The sequence below is a fragment of the Neofelis nebulosa genome, chromosome 5, assembly GCF_028018385.1.
Source record: "Neofelis nebulosa isolate mNeoNeb1 chromosome 5, mNeoNeb1.pri, whole genome shotgun sequence".
Classification (NCBI taxonomy): Eukaryota; Metazoa; Chordata; class Mammalia; order Carnivora; family Felidae; genus Neofelis; species Neofelis nebulosa.
Window position 1 is genome coordinate 62072713 of NC_080786.1, and position 16068 is coordinate 62088780.

The window sequence follows — 16068 nt, forward strand, 5'->3', positions numbered from 1 at the left end:
TGTTTTTGTTCATTGGCCTTAATTATGATATGAAGAGAATTTTCACTGGGGATTCATTTTACACGGATTCCCAAAATTAACCCTCTAAGATAATAGTCAAAAAGGAATTGTCTCGGGGCGCCTGGGTGGCGCACTTGGTTAAGCGTCCGACTTCAGCCAGGTCACGATCTCGCGGTCCGTGAGTTCGAGCCCCGCGTCAGGCTCTGGGCTGATGGCTCGGAGCCTGGAGCCTGTTTCCGATTCTGTGTCTCCCTCTCTCTCTGCCCCTCCCCCGTTCATGCTCTGTCTCTCTCTGTCCCAAAAATAAAAAAATAAAAAAATAAAAAAACGTTGAAAAAAAAAAAAAAAAAAGGAATTGTCTCTCTTCTGGTAGCAAATCTGAAGAAAAAAAAAAAAAAAAGGAAATAATTACTATTAATTATGCTGCCCCTGGATTCTACAAACTTTCTCTTGTATACGCACTTAAGGGGGTATTAACACACGTGAGTGGAAGCATGAACACTCAAGTATTTTGGATTCCAGGGTTTCCTGCTTACTATGTCAGTGCCCCCTCTTTGTCCAATCACCATAGCGCTCATCATCCACTGTGAGTTCTAAGTGGCTAATACTAACACCTTTCCTTACCCTTACAAAGGGAAATACTTACATCATGTATAATTGTTACAATCCACTAACTCCGTAATTGGACATGCATACCACGGATCTTGAGAAGAGTCATGATTGGTGACATCGCATCTCAAACTTAATATCTAATTGTTTCATAGAGGAACAGAAAATTATAGGATCTGATCTTTCTTGTAAGTTACTATGGTTTTGAATATAGCATAGCCAGTTTATATACCTGCATGCTAAAATAGAATGTACTAGATTTCCATCATTTGAGATGTTTTACTGACCACTTTAATAATAACAATTACTTGAAATTTAAAACTAAATAGAGCTATGGAAGTGACAAAATACAATATGAACTTCAGAGAGGAGATGACTTTCTCAGAGCCACATGGGTAGGAATTGGTAACTCCCAGTGCTCAGTCCAGATTTTTCTCACTATACTATCCTGATTCTGTGAAATGAGGTCATAGGACCTTCTGTAAGAACCCATACATCAGTAGTACATGTTCATATTACCCTGTTAATGCAGTAACTCCTGGGAAGAAGAATAATGTCATGTTTAAGAGAATGATACTGAATTATCAATGCTAACTCGGGCTGTGCAAGCTTTGGGTAAATGACTTCACCTTAGCTTCCTTAGTTTTCTCGACAAAATGAAAATAACGATAGTTGTTTCCTCACATTGTTTCAGTCATTAAAGGAGATGATACAGGTGGAGGACTTAGAGCAGGTCTGGCACATTTTAGGTACTCAGAAAATGTCAGCTCTTTAAACATGACCCTTTCCTCAGGCCTCCACGACACTCATTTCTCATAGTTGCTATCTGGTGATTCTTACCTTCTCCTATTTCTACAAACTTCTTTCTCTTTTTCAGCTTGAGTTTCTGCATTCTGAACATCCACTGGAGGTTGGAGTCTCCGAACAACAATCCACAATTGTAACTGTGCTGTTTATTTTCACCTTTTAGTAGCAGAAGAAAACACATGAGAAAATTGAAAACCAGGCATGAAAAAATTAACTCTTGGTTTTTGGAATTGATTTATTTCTTCTGTGGGTCTTAACATAATCCACCAGCATTGAATTGAAATGTTGAAGTTCTAGAATTGTGATTTATTGTTTGGCTTTTATCTGGAGCACTGATGAAGACGAAATGTTGTTGCTAGCTATTAATTAATGTGATCCACACATCTGGTAGATGGCAACCACCGAGTTCCATGAAAGGGCGGCAACCACCATCAATGTCCTGGTGGGATACCCTGTTGCCAGTGGTATATAAGGTGTCCATTCCAACAAGGAACATCATCACTTTGACTTCAAACTGAAATACTCTGAATGTGTCCTTAGGGAGTGTGCTCCATATGAGCATATACTCAGAAAGCAAGCCTAAAAGAAATGAACTGGGTGGAACTTGCTTCCAGGACCTATCCCAGTCCCATTGTCTTACGATCATCTCTCTCTTCTGATCCACATGCTCATGCTGCTTTCCAGTCTGGAGCCCCTGGTGTATCCAGTCTACAGCTCTTGCAATGCCACTGCCCTGGCAGCCTGCCCTCTCCAGCCAGTACTGTGATTGCCAAGGTAAGCTGAAAAGGCCTGTTATCAAAGGTGTAAGAATGGCTGTATGCTGATTCAGATTTGCTTATCTGCTGTGGCCTTCTCAAGTCAATGTCTTCATATTTTTTAACCCATTTGTAATTGGAATGTGAGAATATTAGGCCATTCTGGAAGAGAGACACCACATGGCAAAAACAAACAAACAACAAACAATAAAAGAAATGTTTACAAACAGAGCCTTCTCTCTGGTCTCTTAAACAATCTGTCATCCAGTACTATCCTCCTCAAATAAATAAATAAATAAATAAATAAATAAAATCTTTTTTCCCCCTCATCTCCATTCTTTTTGCAGATCTCTAATTCAGATTCTTTTTTTTTTTTAATTTTATTTATTTTTGAGAGAGAGAGCGCGCGAGAAAGGTGGGAGGGGCAGGGCAAGAGAGGGAGACAGAGAGTCCAAAGCAGGCTCTGCAATGTCAGTGCAAAGCCTGATATGGGGCTCAAAACCACAAACCCATGAACCGTGAGATCAAGTCGTGAGCCGAGGTCAGCCATTCAAACAACTGTGCCACCCAGGCACCCCTCTAATTCATATTCTTGTCTCTCAGGATGCCTTCAGTGGCCCCCAATTGGGCTCCCATTCTCTAATCCAATATGCACACTGTCAACAGTCTAATCATGATGTTTCTGTGGTCATCTATGAGCACCAGATTGAGCCTTCAATGTGATATTAAAAAAACACTTTTAAGGGCCAACACAAATCTTTGACATCATACTTGTTCCTAAACCCTGCCCTCTAGCCATGAAGCAAAGGTACCAATCACTTTTAATAAAAGACTTTATTCATTCATTCTCTTCTAAGAAATTTCTATTCATTCTTTTAGGCCGAATTCTAACGCCACCTCTCTGAGGACACACTGATTCCCTCATGATAGGGTTAAGCTATTTTCTTTCAGATGCTTTAGGCTTTTTTTAAACATGTTTGGAGCACTTGCCAAATTATTCTGTATCAATTTTTCACATCTTCCTAAATTAGTCTGTTGGGTTCTTGAAAATAGATACTAGTCTTGTTTAATTTTATATCATCATTACCAAGCACAGGGCCCTGTAAATAATTGTAAATGTTGAATATTTTTTTAAATAAGCCAATGAATATATAAACATGCCACATGGGGATCCAGTGTTCTCCTTTTGGGTAGGCTCAGCCTTTTACACAGTTACGTATATTGGGCTAGAGAAGCTTTCCCTCCTTCCATCCTTCCTTCCTTCCTTCCTTCCTTCCTTCCTTCCTTCCTTTCCTCCTTCTTTCTTTTATTCATCAAGAATTTACTGAGTACCTTCTAGGTTCTTGGTTTATGTGAGATGTGAGGTACATTGAAAATAATAAAACATTGCCTCTGCCCTAGAGGCACTCTCAATTTAGTGTGAAGGAAAAATAGTAAAGTAATAATATAATTTGGGACCCAGTGCCTTAATAGGAATCCCCTTCATGCTTGTAATTGGGCTCTGGAAATGTCCTCTGCTCTCTGAAGACCAGCATTTGAGATGAGCCTTCAGTAAAAATGATCACCTCCATATTGTGCCCTGACACATTAGCATGTGCAGAAGCTATTGGTAAAACTTCCTCCGAGTGTCTCTCAAATAGCTCCTGGGGAATGATATGTGATGTAGAAAATGAAAAGAGCATCGATCTGAGGGTCGGGACCTCTCAGTTCTGGTTTTAGTCCTGCCGCCAAACAGCTATGACCTTGGGCAAATGATTCAATGTATTGGATACCTTATTTGTAAATTGAGGGTGTGGCTCTAAATTCTCCTTCAATGGCTCTTTGCCAGGATCCTAGAATTTCAGAAATATACGTACCTAGTCCTCACCAAACAGTCACTGAACTAGAATCAAACCTTACAGAATGAGGCCAGTCTATGTTTATTTAGCAGAAACCTTCCTGGTGATTCTGAGAGCCTCTGACCTGAGCTGTGTCTCCTCTCAATATCTTGATAAGCTGAAGTCTGAGGCCCTCTGTCTGGCAGTCCCCAGTCTGAGACAGGAGACTCTAGGCCCACTCCAGTCTTTCTCCTCTCACAAGTCTGTGAGAACAAGGAACATTGTTTCAAGAAACAATCAGATCAGTAGCTGACATCATAGGTCTTCCTGAAAGAGAGGAAAGAGATGCAGGACAGAGATAAGACCAAAAAAAAAAAAAATCCCCAAATGCTTGTGGGACCCTGGTAATCACAGCCATCACCAAGACTCTCCCTGGCTTCTTGAACTTTAAGATGGACCCAGTCATTCTGATGCCCTTACTCCCATATGTTTATTCTCTGACTAAGGCACAAAGATTCGGGTGAGCTAATGCATCAGCCCATGAAAAATGAACAATTAAAACAATGAAGTTGTCAGTTCTTTTACCGGATTGCAAATAAATAACCTGCCTGTCAGACTGGCTGCTCTGCTGGACCATTAGTTTAATACAAAGACATCCTGAGGAACGGGTACATGACAGCTGATCTATCACCAGGCCTTTGATAAAGACCTGAGCAAAATATGCTGTGATAAGCCATCGAAGGTCAATCCCAATTTGTGAGAAATGAAGTATTAGATGAAATTTGAAGACACTTCTTTCCCCATCATGAGAGCCATCGGCTGTTCTTTCTTTTTCAACTAGCGGGATGGTGGATATTTGTTTCGACGATATAAAACACTTTTCTGCTTATGCTTGTGTAACTTGTCGGGGACACTGTGCTGGCGTAAATGACCTTGGAGTTTGTAACTGTCACGGTGGAGAGACTGTGATCTTGCGACTGCACAACATATCTATTTGCCAGGCTAGGCAGGGTCTTCCCACAAGAAGTTACTCTGTGTCATGCCAAATGCTAAGGCAGTCAAGAATGTCCAAACAAAAAGTCAGTTCATTGCATTTGCTTATATGTATGCTTGAATTCTATATGCCACCTCATAAACTGTTTGCCAGCCAGATACGTTGTTCACAGAAAATATTTATATAAGGTCGTAGATGGAATAATGAAATGAAGACAAACTCATTAAATTCTCTAGTTGATATCTCATTTATCTTTAAATTTAGTGGGAAAAGTAAAGATAGGAATCACCTTTCAGAAGTCACCTTGAAGAAGTTCTTATTTCTTTTCAAAAAAAAAATTTTTTTAATGTTTATTTATTTTTGAGAAAGAGACAGATCACAAGTGGGGGAGGGGCAGAGAGAGAGGGAGACACAGAATCTGAAGCAGGGTCCAGGCTCTGAGCTGTCAGCACACAGCCCGGCATGGGGCTCGAACCCACAAACTGTGAGATCATGACCTGAGCCGAATTGGATGCTTAACCAACTGAGCCACTCAGTCACCCCAAGAAGTTGTTATTTCTTAGAAGCAAAAAGCACTATTAGAAAGTTTACCGTGTAGTAAAATTATGTGAGGTGTAGTGTTTATGAGGTGGTCAGAGTTAACCAACTTGTCTCTGTAATTGACTTTGCTCAACTAGAATCTTAGCAAAGCTGACTACTCAATTTTTAATAAAAATCAATCAAGTGTTTGGGAATACAACAAATAAAAATATGATTTTTCCCCTTCCAGAATCTTATATTCAGCTTACATCTTCATGATCAAAGTAATATAAATTCTACCTAACTAAAAAATAGTCACTGTTGATTCATTCTTATTCTTGAGTATATTCCTGGTTAATTTAAACAGTAGAGTGTAGCTTTAATATGGGAATCAGCTTAAATCTACATAAAAATCACCCCAGAGAGTTTTGTGGTCATTTGATTGCCCAGAATAATTTCAGCTAGGAAGAACTAAAATAGTTCTGACTGGTTTGACCAGTTCATCCAGTGTTCTGTATGGCTAATTAGTAAATAAGGTAAACAAGAAATTTGCAACATAAAATTTTCCAGGCTGATTTTCCTACCTAGTAAGTTAAACCACAATTTTGCCTGTTGAGCAGTTTTGCAACCTCTTCAGTGTTGTGTAGTACTGAGGTCCCTCTCTCTCTCTCTCTTTTTTTTTTTTTAAATATAATTTATTGACAAATTGGTCTCCATACAACACCCAGCGCTCATCCCAACAAGCGCCCTCCTCAATGCCCATCACCCACTTTCTCCTCTACCCCACCCCCTCATCAACCCTCAGTTTGCTCTCAGTATCCAAAGTCTCTTATGGTTTGCCTCACCCCCTCTGTAATTTCCACCCCCCCCCCTTTCCTTCCCTCATGGCCTTCACCTCCTAAGAAGAAGCTCTGAAAGAGTAGGAAATACCTTAGAACTCATCCTAAGGACACCATGGTTTTGTTCCTGGTTTTGCCACTTATTAGCCATGTCATTTGGCAAAATGATCTTATGTCTATTTATCTTATTATGAGCATAATAGCATCTGCTTAAAGGAGCATTTATATGTAAAAGCATAAAAACAAATACTGTTCCTTAGATGAGTGGGGGAGACCCCTAAAGTGGCTTATTTTTAAGCAGAGAAATAATGTTATTATACAAAGCACAAGAAAAGCAAGCAGTTCATGGTCTAGAAACCTCTGTATTTTATAGTTAGTCCATCATTTCTCTGAGTTTTAGCCCTTGAGAAGTCTCTACTTTCTGTTTCCCTGTAGATGTCTCTGGCACCCAAGCTGCTTCCCAGGTTACTTCTGGGTCCTGATCTTCAAAAAATCCCAAGTCACTTTCAATGTAACATTGTATGTATTAAAAGCTGTATTTGATAAAAGACCTGAGCAAAATATGCTGTCATAAGCCATCAAAGCTCAATCCCAATTTTTGAGAAACGAAGTATTAGATGAAATTTGAATACACCTCTTTCCCTATCATAAGAGCCATCGCGCTTCTTTCTTTTTCAACTAGTGGGATGGTGGATACTTGTTTCGACGATATAAAACACTTTTCTGCTTGTGCTTATTTAGCTTATCAGGAGCACTGTGCTGGCATAGATGGCCTTGGAGTTTGTAACTGTCACAGTGGAGAGACTGTGATTATATATACATATATATATATATATATACACACACATATATACATATATATACATATATATACATATATACATATATATACATATATATATACACACATATATACATATATATATATATTTAATAATTGGTGATAGTTTTCCCATATAAATGGTACATTGCTTTTAAAATATGATAATTTAATTTCTATAAAGAGTTGTGCATTAGGCTATTGTTAAAAACATGACCTTCTGTGATACCATGGTCTCTAAGGAATAAGTCAGAAGATACCTAAAATATTTGGAAATATAGAGATTGTGGTAGGTTGAATAATGACCCCTCAAAGATGTCCATGTTCAGGGTGCCTGGGTGACTCAGCCAGTTCAGTATCCGACTTCAGCTCAGGTCATGATGTCACTGTTCCCAAGTTCAAGCCCTGTGTCAGGCTCTGTGCTGACAGCTCAGAGCCTGGATCCTGTTTCAGATTCTGTCTCTCCCTCTCTCTGTCCCTCTGCCACTTTCCCACTCATGCTCTCTCTCTCTCTCTTTCAAAAATAAACATTAAATTTTTTTTTTAAATGTCCATGTTCTAATTCCTAGAATCTGCGAATATGTTATCTTACATCGCAAATGGGACTTCGAAGACATGATTAAGGATTTTGAGATGGATTATGTGGGTGTGTTCAATGTAATCACAAAGGTTCTCTTAAGAAGGAGGCAGGAAATCAGAGGAAAAAAGAAGAAGAAGCTAAGTTGCTGTCTAGGAAGATGGAGAAAGAGGTCACAAGGAATGGAGGTGGCTCCTAGAAGCCAGAAAAGGAAATAGATTCCGCCCCCCCTCAAGTCTCCCGAAGGAACACAGCCCTGTCATCACCTTGATTTTAGACTTCTGACCTCCAGAACTGTGAGATTATAAATTTATATTGTTTTGAACCACTTAACTTGTGATAATTTGTTACAGCAGCCATAAGGAACTGATACAGAATTGCTTAAAATAACATAGCCTAATATTGTCTAACATACACGCATGTCTAACATATAAGCATACCATTGCCATCATCATATTTAGGAATAGTATCAGTAACTCATATGTACCTGGGACTTTCCCTCTGGAAATTTTTCTCCTCCATAGTCTTTCTTCATTCCCCTTCCCTCTCCCACTACATATATTCTGTAGGGTTTCAGGTCTCAGTTAGTGATCTCTTCAAAGAGAACATCTGGAACTAAACACTAACACCCCCCTCCCCATGCCTGTCAGTCAAAGTGGAGTCCCTGATGTTATGCTTTCTCATAGCACCCTGAGCTCATATAATATTTTTGAATCATATGTTTATTTGGATGGTTATTTTATTGTATTTATCTCCCCACTATTGCAAGCTTGTTGGGTACAAGGATCATGTTTAGTTTTGCTCACTGTTGTGAACCTGACACATAGCAGATATCCAGAAAATATTTCTTGCTGAATGAGAATATTCCAGAATTTTGCCTGTCTTGTAAGATGGGTCAAAAGCATGCCCCATAATCCAGTCCATCTGGCATCACAAGGCAATAAACGAACACACCACATTCTCTTTCAGAGGATATGAGGCAGGCTTTACATGAACTTTGATTTCCTCGGAAGTCTTAGTCAAAGTCATTCTTTCACCAGGTGACAACGGATAGATATTTTTCACTATGCATGTGTAATCTAAGAAATGCAATATTTTTTTAAAAAAATTCTTTTGGGTAACATTCAGAATACTTTTTCTTGCTTTTATTTCCATCTTCATTTTATTGCTTTGCAATACAAATTGTAAATTCCTTCAGTGACATTTAAACGTCCATTTGCGACTGGCTTTAAGAACTTTAGGAGGTCAGTTTCTCATGAGTAGATAATTTATATCTTCTGCAATTTTGATTCCTCTGAAGTTCAAGAATCAAAGTTAAGGATGTGTCTGAGCTCTTCAGGTAGAGAAGTGATTCACATTTGTGAATGGTTTCATGAACCCTCAAAACATTGAACAAATAGTGAGACTATGGATAAATTTTATGTATATGTGTTTCAGAAAGTTTATGTCATGCAATTCTAATTTTTTTATTTTTTTTCCTTTTAGAAATAATTTTTCCTGAAAGGTACAAGTAAAGATGATTTTTAAATAGTAGGTAACTTTTTCATAATTAGTCTGAATGTATCTATCCAGTATTTGCCCAAATACAGCACTTCTGTTGAACAGTTGAACCTGATTTTAAGTATAAGGTTTTCAATGGAAATCAAACAAATTTTACTGAAGCGCTATGAGATTCCCATGTGTTACTATGTCCGCTAGACTACTACTCATAACATTCTGTGAGGTAGGTTTTGTTAACCCCATCATATAAAAGAGGGAATCGAGGTTCTTTGAGTTTTAACAACTTGTTTAAAGCCACAGATAAGGTCACTGGCACTGCTGGGCCTACCTGACTCAAAGTTCATGCCATTTCCTCTAGACCACCCAACCTTTAATGGATGCTTGCAGATCAGCACAATATTCCTAATGGCTCTCTCTCAGAGCAGACCAGTGTGAATGTCACTTTCCTCAGAACCCTAGGGCAGTGGGCCCCAAACCTCAAGATGGAAAATGGCTAAATACATTGGGGTACTAGAACTTACCACACAAATCCTGTTGTGTTCAGCACAGCCACTTGGGCTTCGCAGTATTATCAGTCTCCACAGAGCGTAGGGTCTTGCGCAGGGAGACCAAGCTTTATGCTCACGTGACCCTGTGGCAAAACAGGTCTTCTCAGCGATGGGAAGATTTTGTAATCACTGCAGCTCTTGGTTCTCAAATGATTAGAAGCCTCCAATGAAACATATTTTGATTTTTCTGATGATTTGTTAGCCTTTACACATTCGAAAACTTCCATTAGGGAGTTCCTTTCATCACGTCACGGTGGAATGTAAGTGACGCCCTCAACGTGTGTACTGACAAACAAGGTGAAGGAAGTGAGAGTATAAACATCCACACTCTCAGTCATGTCTGAAATGCCATGATCAGTTCGTCTTGCTTGGCCACTTATTAACAAGCAAAGTTAGTAAACTTTTCAGGCAGTAAAGCCAGATGTGCTTTCTGGCATACCAGGTAAATGCCTTATTGGTGTATGTTTGATCAGTGATTCTTAGATAAAAGAACAACAACAGAGCAACAACAAACTGCTTAAATAGCTGTTCGGATGCTGAATCAGATTCCACCTCTCTTGTTTGTATACATCCCACTTAAGAAAGGGAGGGGGGAAAATCCTCTTTTTTGATTAATTAGCCTGTGTTTCATTAGTCTTTTTTTTTTAATGTTTATTGATTTAGTTTGAGAGGGAGAGGCGGAGAGATAATACCACGCAGGCTCTGTGCTGTCAGCGCAGAGCCCTATGTGGAACTCGAACCCGCAAACCGCCAACGAACCACGAACTGACCTGAGCCAAAATAAGAATCAGAGACTTAACTAACTGAGCCACCTAGGCTTTATTTCGCCACCATTAGTCTTTATTTTTAATACTAAGCAAGCAACCAAAGGTCTTTAAAGTTAGTATTTCTACTATTGCTGTCATTTTTACTTAAAGAAATGGAAGATGAAATATTCTAAAAGATGATATGTGCTAAGAAAACAAGTGACACCGTACGCACACAGGACAGCCAACAAAAAACAGGGACAGCATGAACAAAATAGTCAATAATGTCTCCAATGTGAGAAGACTCTATTAAAACAGGTTCATTCTTTCATGATGCCAAATCTTTTAGATGATAAATAAAAAGGTTGATCCAGGGGGATGCCTGGGTGGCTTAGTTGGTTAAGCGTCCGACTCTTGGTTTCAGCTCAGGTCATGATCTCACAGTTCCTGAGTTCACGCCCCACATCGGGCTCTGTGCTGACAGTGAGGAACCTGCTTGAGATTCTCTCTCTCTCTCTCTCTCTCTCTCTCTCTCTCTCTCTCTCTCCTTCCCTCTCTCTCTGTCTCTCTCAGAATAAATCAATACATTTTTAAAAGGTGTATCCAGAAATTATTATTCAATTTTAGGTTCACAGGACATATTATAACCAAATTGTTTGACTTTTTTTTAACTGAATTTGTTTAAATTGTCATTAGACACAACCGTGAAACTTAAAGCCTCTATTTGACTCCATTTTATAAGCTGAAAAATACCCATAAACCTTTTTTATTTTCTTAACAAAATGGCATGATATTATTTAGAAGTTGGAGGGAAAGCTTTTACTGCTCGGCCTTAAAAAGAAAACAGCACAACCCAGCAGAGTAGCTGACAAGTGACACAAATACAGTACATGCTAATGTGCAGAGAGAAACAACCTTGAGAATTTAAACCGGCTGCACCAGAAAAAATATCTTTATCCAGATATGTGGTCCCTCATGAATTATACTATTATTTTAGTTGATTTTACCTGACATCACCCTATGATTTTCTTCAGTGACAAGAAAATTGCAGCTGGCCCTTGACAGTCGGTCACAAATTGACTGAACAAAACAAAATCAAACAGTGAAGTAATCCCCAAGTAAATTTAATGAAACCTAAATCCCAAAGGGCAGCGCACTTCTGTAGGCAATGGTCTTATTTAATAAATTTTTCCCTGCTTTCACTTTTAGAGCTATATTTACACAGACAAATTTAATTCATTGGGTTTACATTTCCTCTTTCCCTCAGTTTGTCCACCAGGCACATATGGGAAGGACTGTAAACAGGTATGTCAGTGTTCAGCTGAGAATGAAAAGTGTCACCCAGTCGCAGGGAGATATACCTGTCTTCCTGGCTACCATGGAAACCGCTGTCATCTCAGTAAGTGTGTTTTGCACTTTTGTTGCAATTTATCCAAGAGACACCAATAGGGTGGGTCATCAGTCAGAATGCCAAAGGGCAAATGTTAATTCAAGCTTCTAATTTATAGCAAGTCCTGTGAGAATGTTTATTGAAGTGGTTGAAATCATGCACTTTCTTGTGCAACCCATTCTCCTGTGTTGCCTTTTGGGTTCCAAATATCCCCCCCCCCCCACCCCGCCACCAAAAAAAGAAAAAGAGAGAAAGAAAGAATGAAGATAATAGGAACTGGCTGTTATCAATCAATAGACAGCAGATGGGAACATATTTAAAGTGATTTGTAAAGTAAGTTAGCTCCGGGATCTGCTTAGGAACAATCAAATTAAACAAATTGTTATTCTGGAATGAAGATCGTAACTTGCTTGAAGGACAAATGCCAGTTGGCTCACTGCTGTGTAGTAAAAACAGGATGGTCCCTAGACCAAACACCTTATATTGATTTGTTAGGGCATTTTAACATCTAAAATGGTTCTAGGGAACACACGATAAAATGTCCCAAGGAGCATGTTAAAATGTTCAGTCAGCTACTTAATTTGTAAGCTTGTAATTATTTATAATGTACTTTTTATAGGTTTAAAAGTAAAATGATTTGGCCTCAGTTTCATTTTTTCCCCCAACTTGGCCACTGCCTCTCTTCTCTCCCTACTTGCTCCTGTAGCAGATTCCTTCCACTTTCCTTTCTTAATTCTGCAAACATATGGACAATTTTTGGATTCTCCCCCTCGAGTGCCACCTATAAAACATAGGTTTATGGCCAAGCTATTGATTTCAATTTTCTACAAGCCATAGAATGTACCTTTTGAATGTCACTTCTCACTGTTGTCCTAATTTTAAATATTATCAGCTACAAACACAAATTAAGCCTGTATGAAAATGGTTTCAGTTAGCATTTTGTTTGGAACCTATAACCACTGTGGTTATTATACAAACTCAAACTGAGGAACTAAAATATAAAATTAGTAAAATTTCAATTCTAGTTTGGTTATGGCAGATTTCAAGCACCCTGGTAACTGAAGAAAGTTATTTCCTCACTGTTAATTGTCACATTTCTCAGGAAGAATTTCTTCTTGATATCAAGAATGTTTTATATTAACAAAATAAAGTGTTACATAGGGCTGATAGTACTTCCATGTCAGAGGGCAAGCTACCTTGGGTTGAAGGAGGGGACCTCCACCTTGTAAAGTCAAGGCTGAGTCAGGATGCTGCTCCCTGACTAGTCAGATTGGCTTAGCGCCAGGCAACACGTGGTTGGGAGTTGCTGCAAAGTTTCCTTGGCAACATCCACTATAATTACAGAACTACGAAAAAGGGTTCAAGAAAATATCCATAAAAGGTGCAGCTGGCCCAAAAGCAAAAGTTTCAGCGGCCAAAAACAACTGGGCTTTCATGTTCTCGAGTTTGGAGTGGAGAATCCAAATTTTCTCTCGGCAGAGGTCAGAGGAAGCAGACAAATTGTAGTAGGATTTCACCACTTGTCCATGGTTTATAATGGGCAGGTTGGTCTCAGTCTGTGGACAGCGTGTGGGAAAAAACAAACCAGCTGCTCGATAGATATCAATTTATCATGCTATGTATTTTATGACCAAAGAGAAATTACAAAGTAACCCCATACCCTGGAAATCTTTTATTTCTCCAAACTGTGACACCCACTATTTATAATATTCTCTGAGAGCATTTAAGGCATTGGGGTCCTCTAAAACCATGGGCAGTTCTTTTGACAGTTTTCATAAAAACACCCTTGGTATAGAATGCTTTGAGAAGCATGGGCCATAGAATAGCCCACCTGTGCCAGGAGGAAGATATCAAAACATTAGTAGGAGCTTGCTTTTAACGCTCTTGCTCATAGCAATAAAAATTCAGACAGAGCAAATTTTAGCATCTCTTTTTAAGAATAAAACAAAACTGTGTGACAGTGTACGTGTGAATAACCTGGTCAAACACTAAGAAAAGGCTGAAAAACAAATTCATGCTTTTCATTTTTTGGGAGCTAAGTGTGTCAGGATACAGTCACTACCTTGCTTGTTCCAAGTTTCTAATGAAACTACCAAATGTTGTTTACATCATCATAGTATACAGTAGCCTTTAGTATTTAAATCAGAAGTCTGTGTTCATAGCCCAGCTTCATCCAATAAGTCTCCTTCAACGAGAGGGAATAGTGCAAAAATGGGAAAAAAAAAAATAGTCATCTCCCAATGGGAAATATCTAAATATCCCTTGCCAGAAAAACAAAGTTTCCTGGGAGAAATAATTGTAAAGGATGGGGCAAACGCCAATTAATGGTCAAAATGGAACTTTACAAAATGAGGGAGAAGAAACCAAATTTCACTCAAGCCAAATGAAATCATTATGTCCTATGCATGTGTTCCCTTGTTAAATTTAGTGAACATTTGAGCAAAGGATGTCCCTGATTCCAGAAGTCAATCTTTCACATAGCTACAGAATTCTAACAGGAAGTGGAATTGCCAGTAAATAACTTATTCTTGGGGGAAAAGTTATGGGCACTTTTGTAAATGCATACTGTACTCTTGATATAAGTTTAATGAGTTTCGAGGCTAAGAGGTTATACATACACTGTCTTTCAACAGATGGCATACTCATTAGTAGGTAAATTTTGTCAAGTTCAGTGTCCCAATTTCAAAGGATAATTAACTTGAAGGCTAACAGTCAGGTGATTTTTGTATTCTGTGTACAAAGAAGGACCAATATGAGGATGGTTCTATCAAACACAAAACCACCATTAAGATAGTCTGCAAAATGAGGGGCGCCTGGGTGGCTCAGTTGGTTAAGCAGACTCACAGTTTGTGAGTTCGAGCCCCATGTTGGGCTCTGTGCTGACAGCTCGGAGCCTGGAGCCTCTTCAGATTCTGTCTGTCTCTCTCTCTCTTTCTCTCTCCCTCTCCCTCTCCCTCTCCCTCTCTCTGCCTTTGCCCCACTTGCACTCTGTCTCTCTCTCAAAAATAAATAAGCATTTAAAAATATATTAAAAAAGATAGTTTGCGAGATGAGTATATGTCATAGGGAAATTATGTCTCCCAAATAACTTCAACTTACATGAAAATGAGTTCAAAATATAGGCACACACACACACACACACATACATATCAGTTATTTACATTTTCAAATAATTACACATATGATTTTCCGTTTAAACTGAAATGCTAATTTTTTATATCCATAACTATATCCATACCTTGACATTTTCCCCATTAATAAGTACATGAGTTTCACATTAGCAGGTGTTTCTCTTTTCCTTCTTTGCACAGAAACCCATGTCAACTTTCACTTCATAGCAATGTGACTGCAGAATTTTCTGTACCAATCCACTCATATTAATTTAACCTCCTTTTTGGAAGGAACATCCCAGCAGTACACATAAGACTTCATTGTTTCGGACTCCATGCTTTCAGCTTGCTTTTTGTGTATGTTCTCTAATATCAAGCAATCATTCTTTTTAAGCCTAGCAAGTAGTAATGATAAAAAATACTACAAAAAATTTCATTCTAAAAGTCTGACCCAAATGGGCATGAAGTATTATATATCTTGGTGAATAGGAGAAGAGGAGGAGATGCGGTCTTTTTTAATCACAAGTTTTGTTTTTAGATATGCTCTGTTACATTTTTGGTGAGGGAGAAAAGACGTTCCTAGGAGAACTAATGAACGTTGTATACCAAAGAAGGAGCAATTAACTATGGGAATGGACATTCTTTGGGAGGAGGGAATGACAGAAGAGACTGTGGAGTGAAGCCATCACTTTTCATAGGGAGGAATAAAGAAATACAATAGCTACAAGACAGAAATAACCTTTGGTATGAATAATTGTCATGTTTTTCTTTCCCTCTCCATTATGGAAAATTTTATTTTAAAACTGGGGGAAAAAAAGGAAGAAAGAAGCAGCCACTTTTTGGGTTTGAGACTCAAGGTGAGGACCCTGGGTTTTAAGACAGGACTTATATGGGGATTATAAACAATCTCAATCTCAATGAAATCCATTCTTTGCTGCTACCTCTAAAGCATGCTACATGTGACATACTTAAAAAAAAATATTCCTTCCTGTTGGATTCTTACATAAAAACCCAGGATGAAATGAAGGAAACAAGTA

The 16068-nt window shown here is 38.7% G+C and overlaps 1 protein-coding gene across 1 annotated transcript in view; it reads left to right on the forward strand.

The window, feature by feature from the left end:
* The window catches only part of LOC131512134 (multiple epidermal growth factor-like domains protein 6), a 68257-nt gene that overhangs the window by 43368 nt on the left and 8821 nt on the right, over nucleotides 1-16068 (forward strand). The window contains exons 2-3 of the mRNA XM_058730433.1: nucleotides 2101-2190; nucleotides 11799-11930. Of these exons, the coding sequence (XP_058586416.1) occupies nucleotides 2139-2190; nucleotides 11799-11930 (184 nt within the window). The 5' untranslated portion in view covers nucleotides 2101-2138. The remainder of the gene's footprint in view (nucleotides 1-2100; nucleotides 2191-11798; nucleotides 11931-16068) is intronic.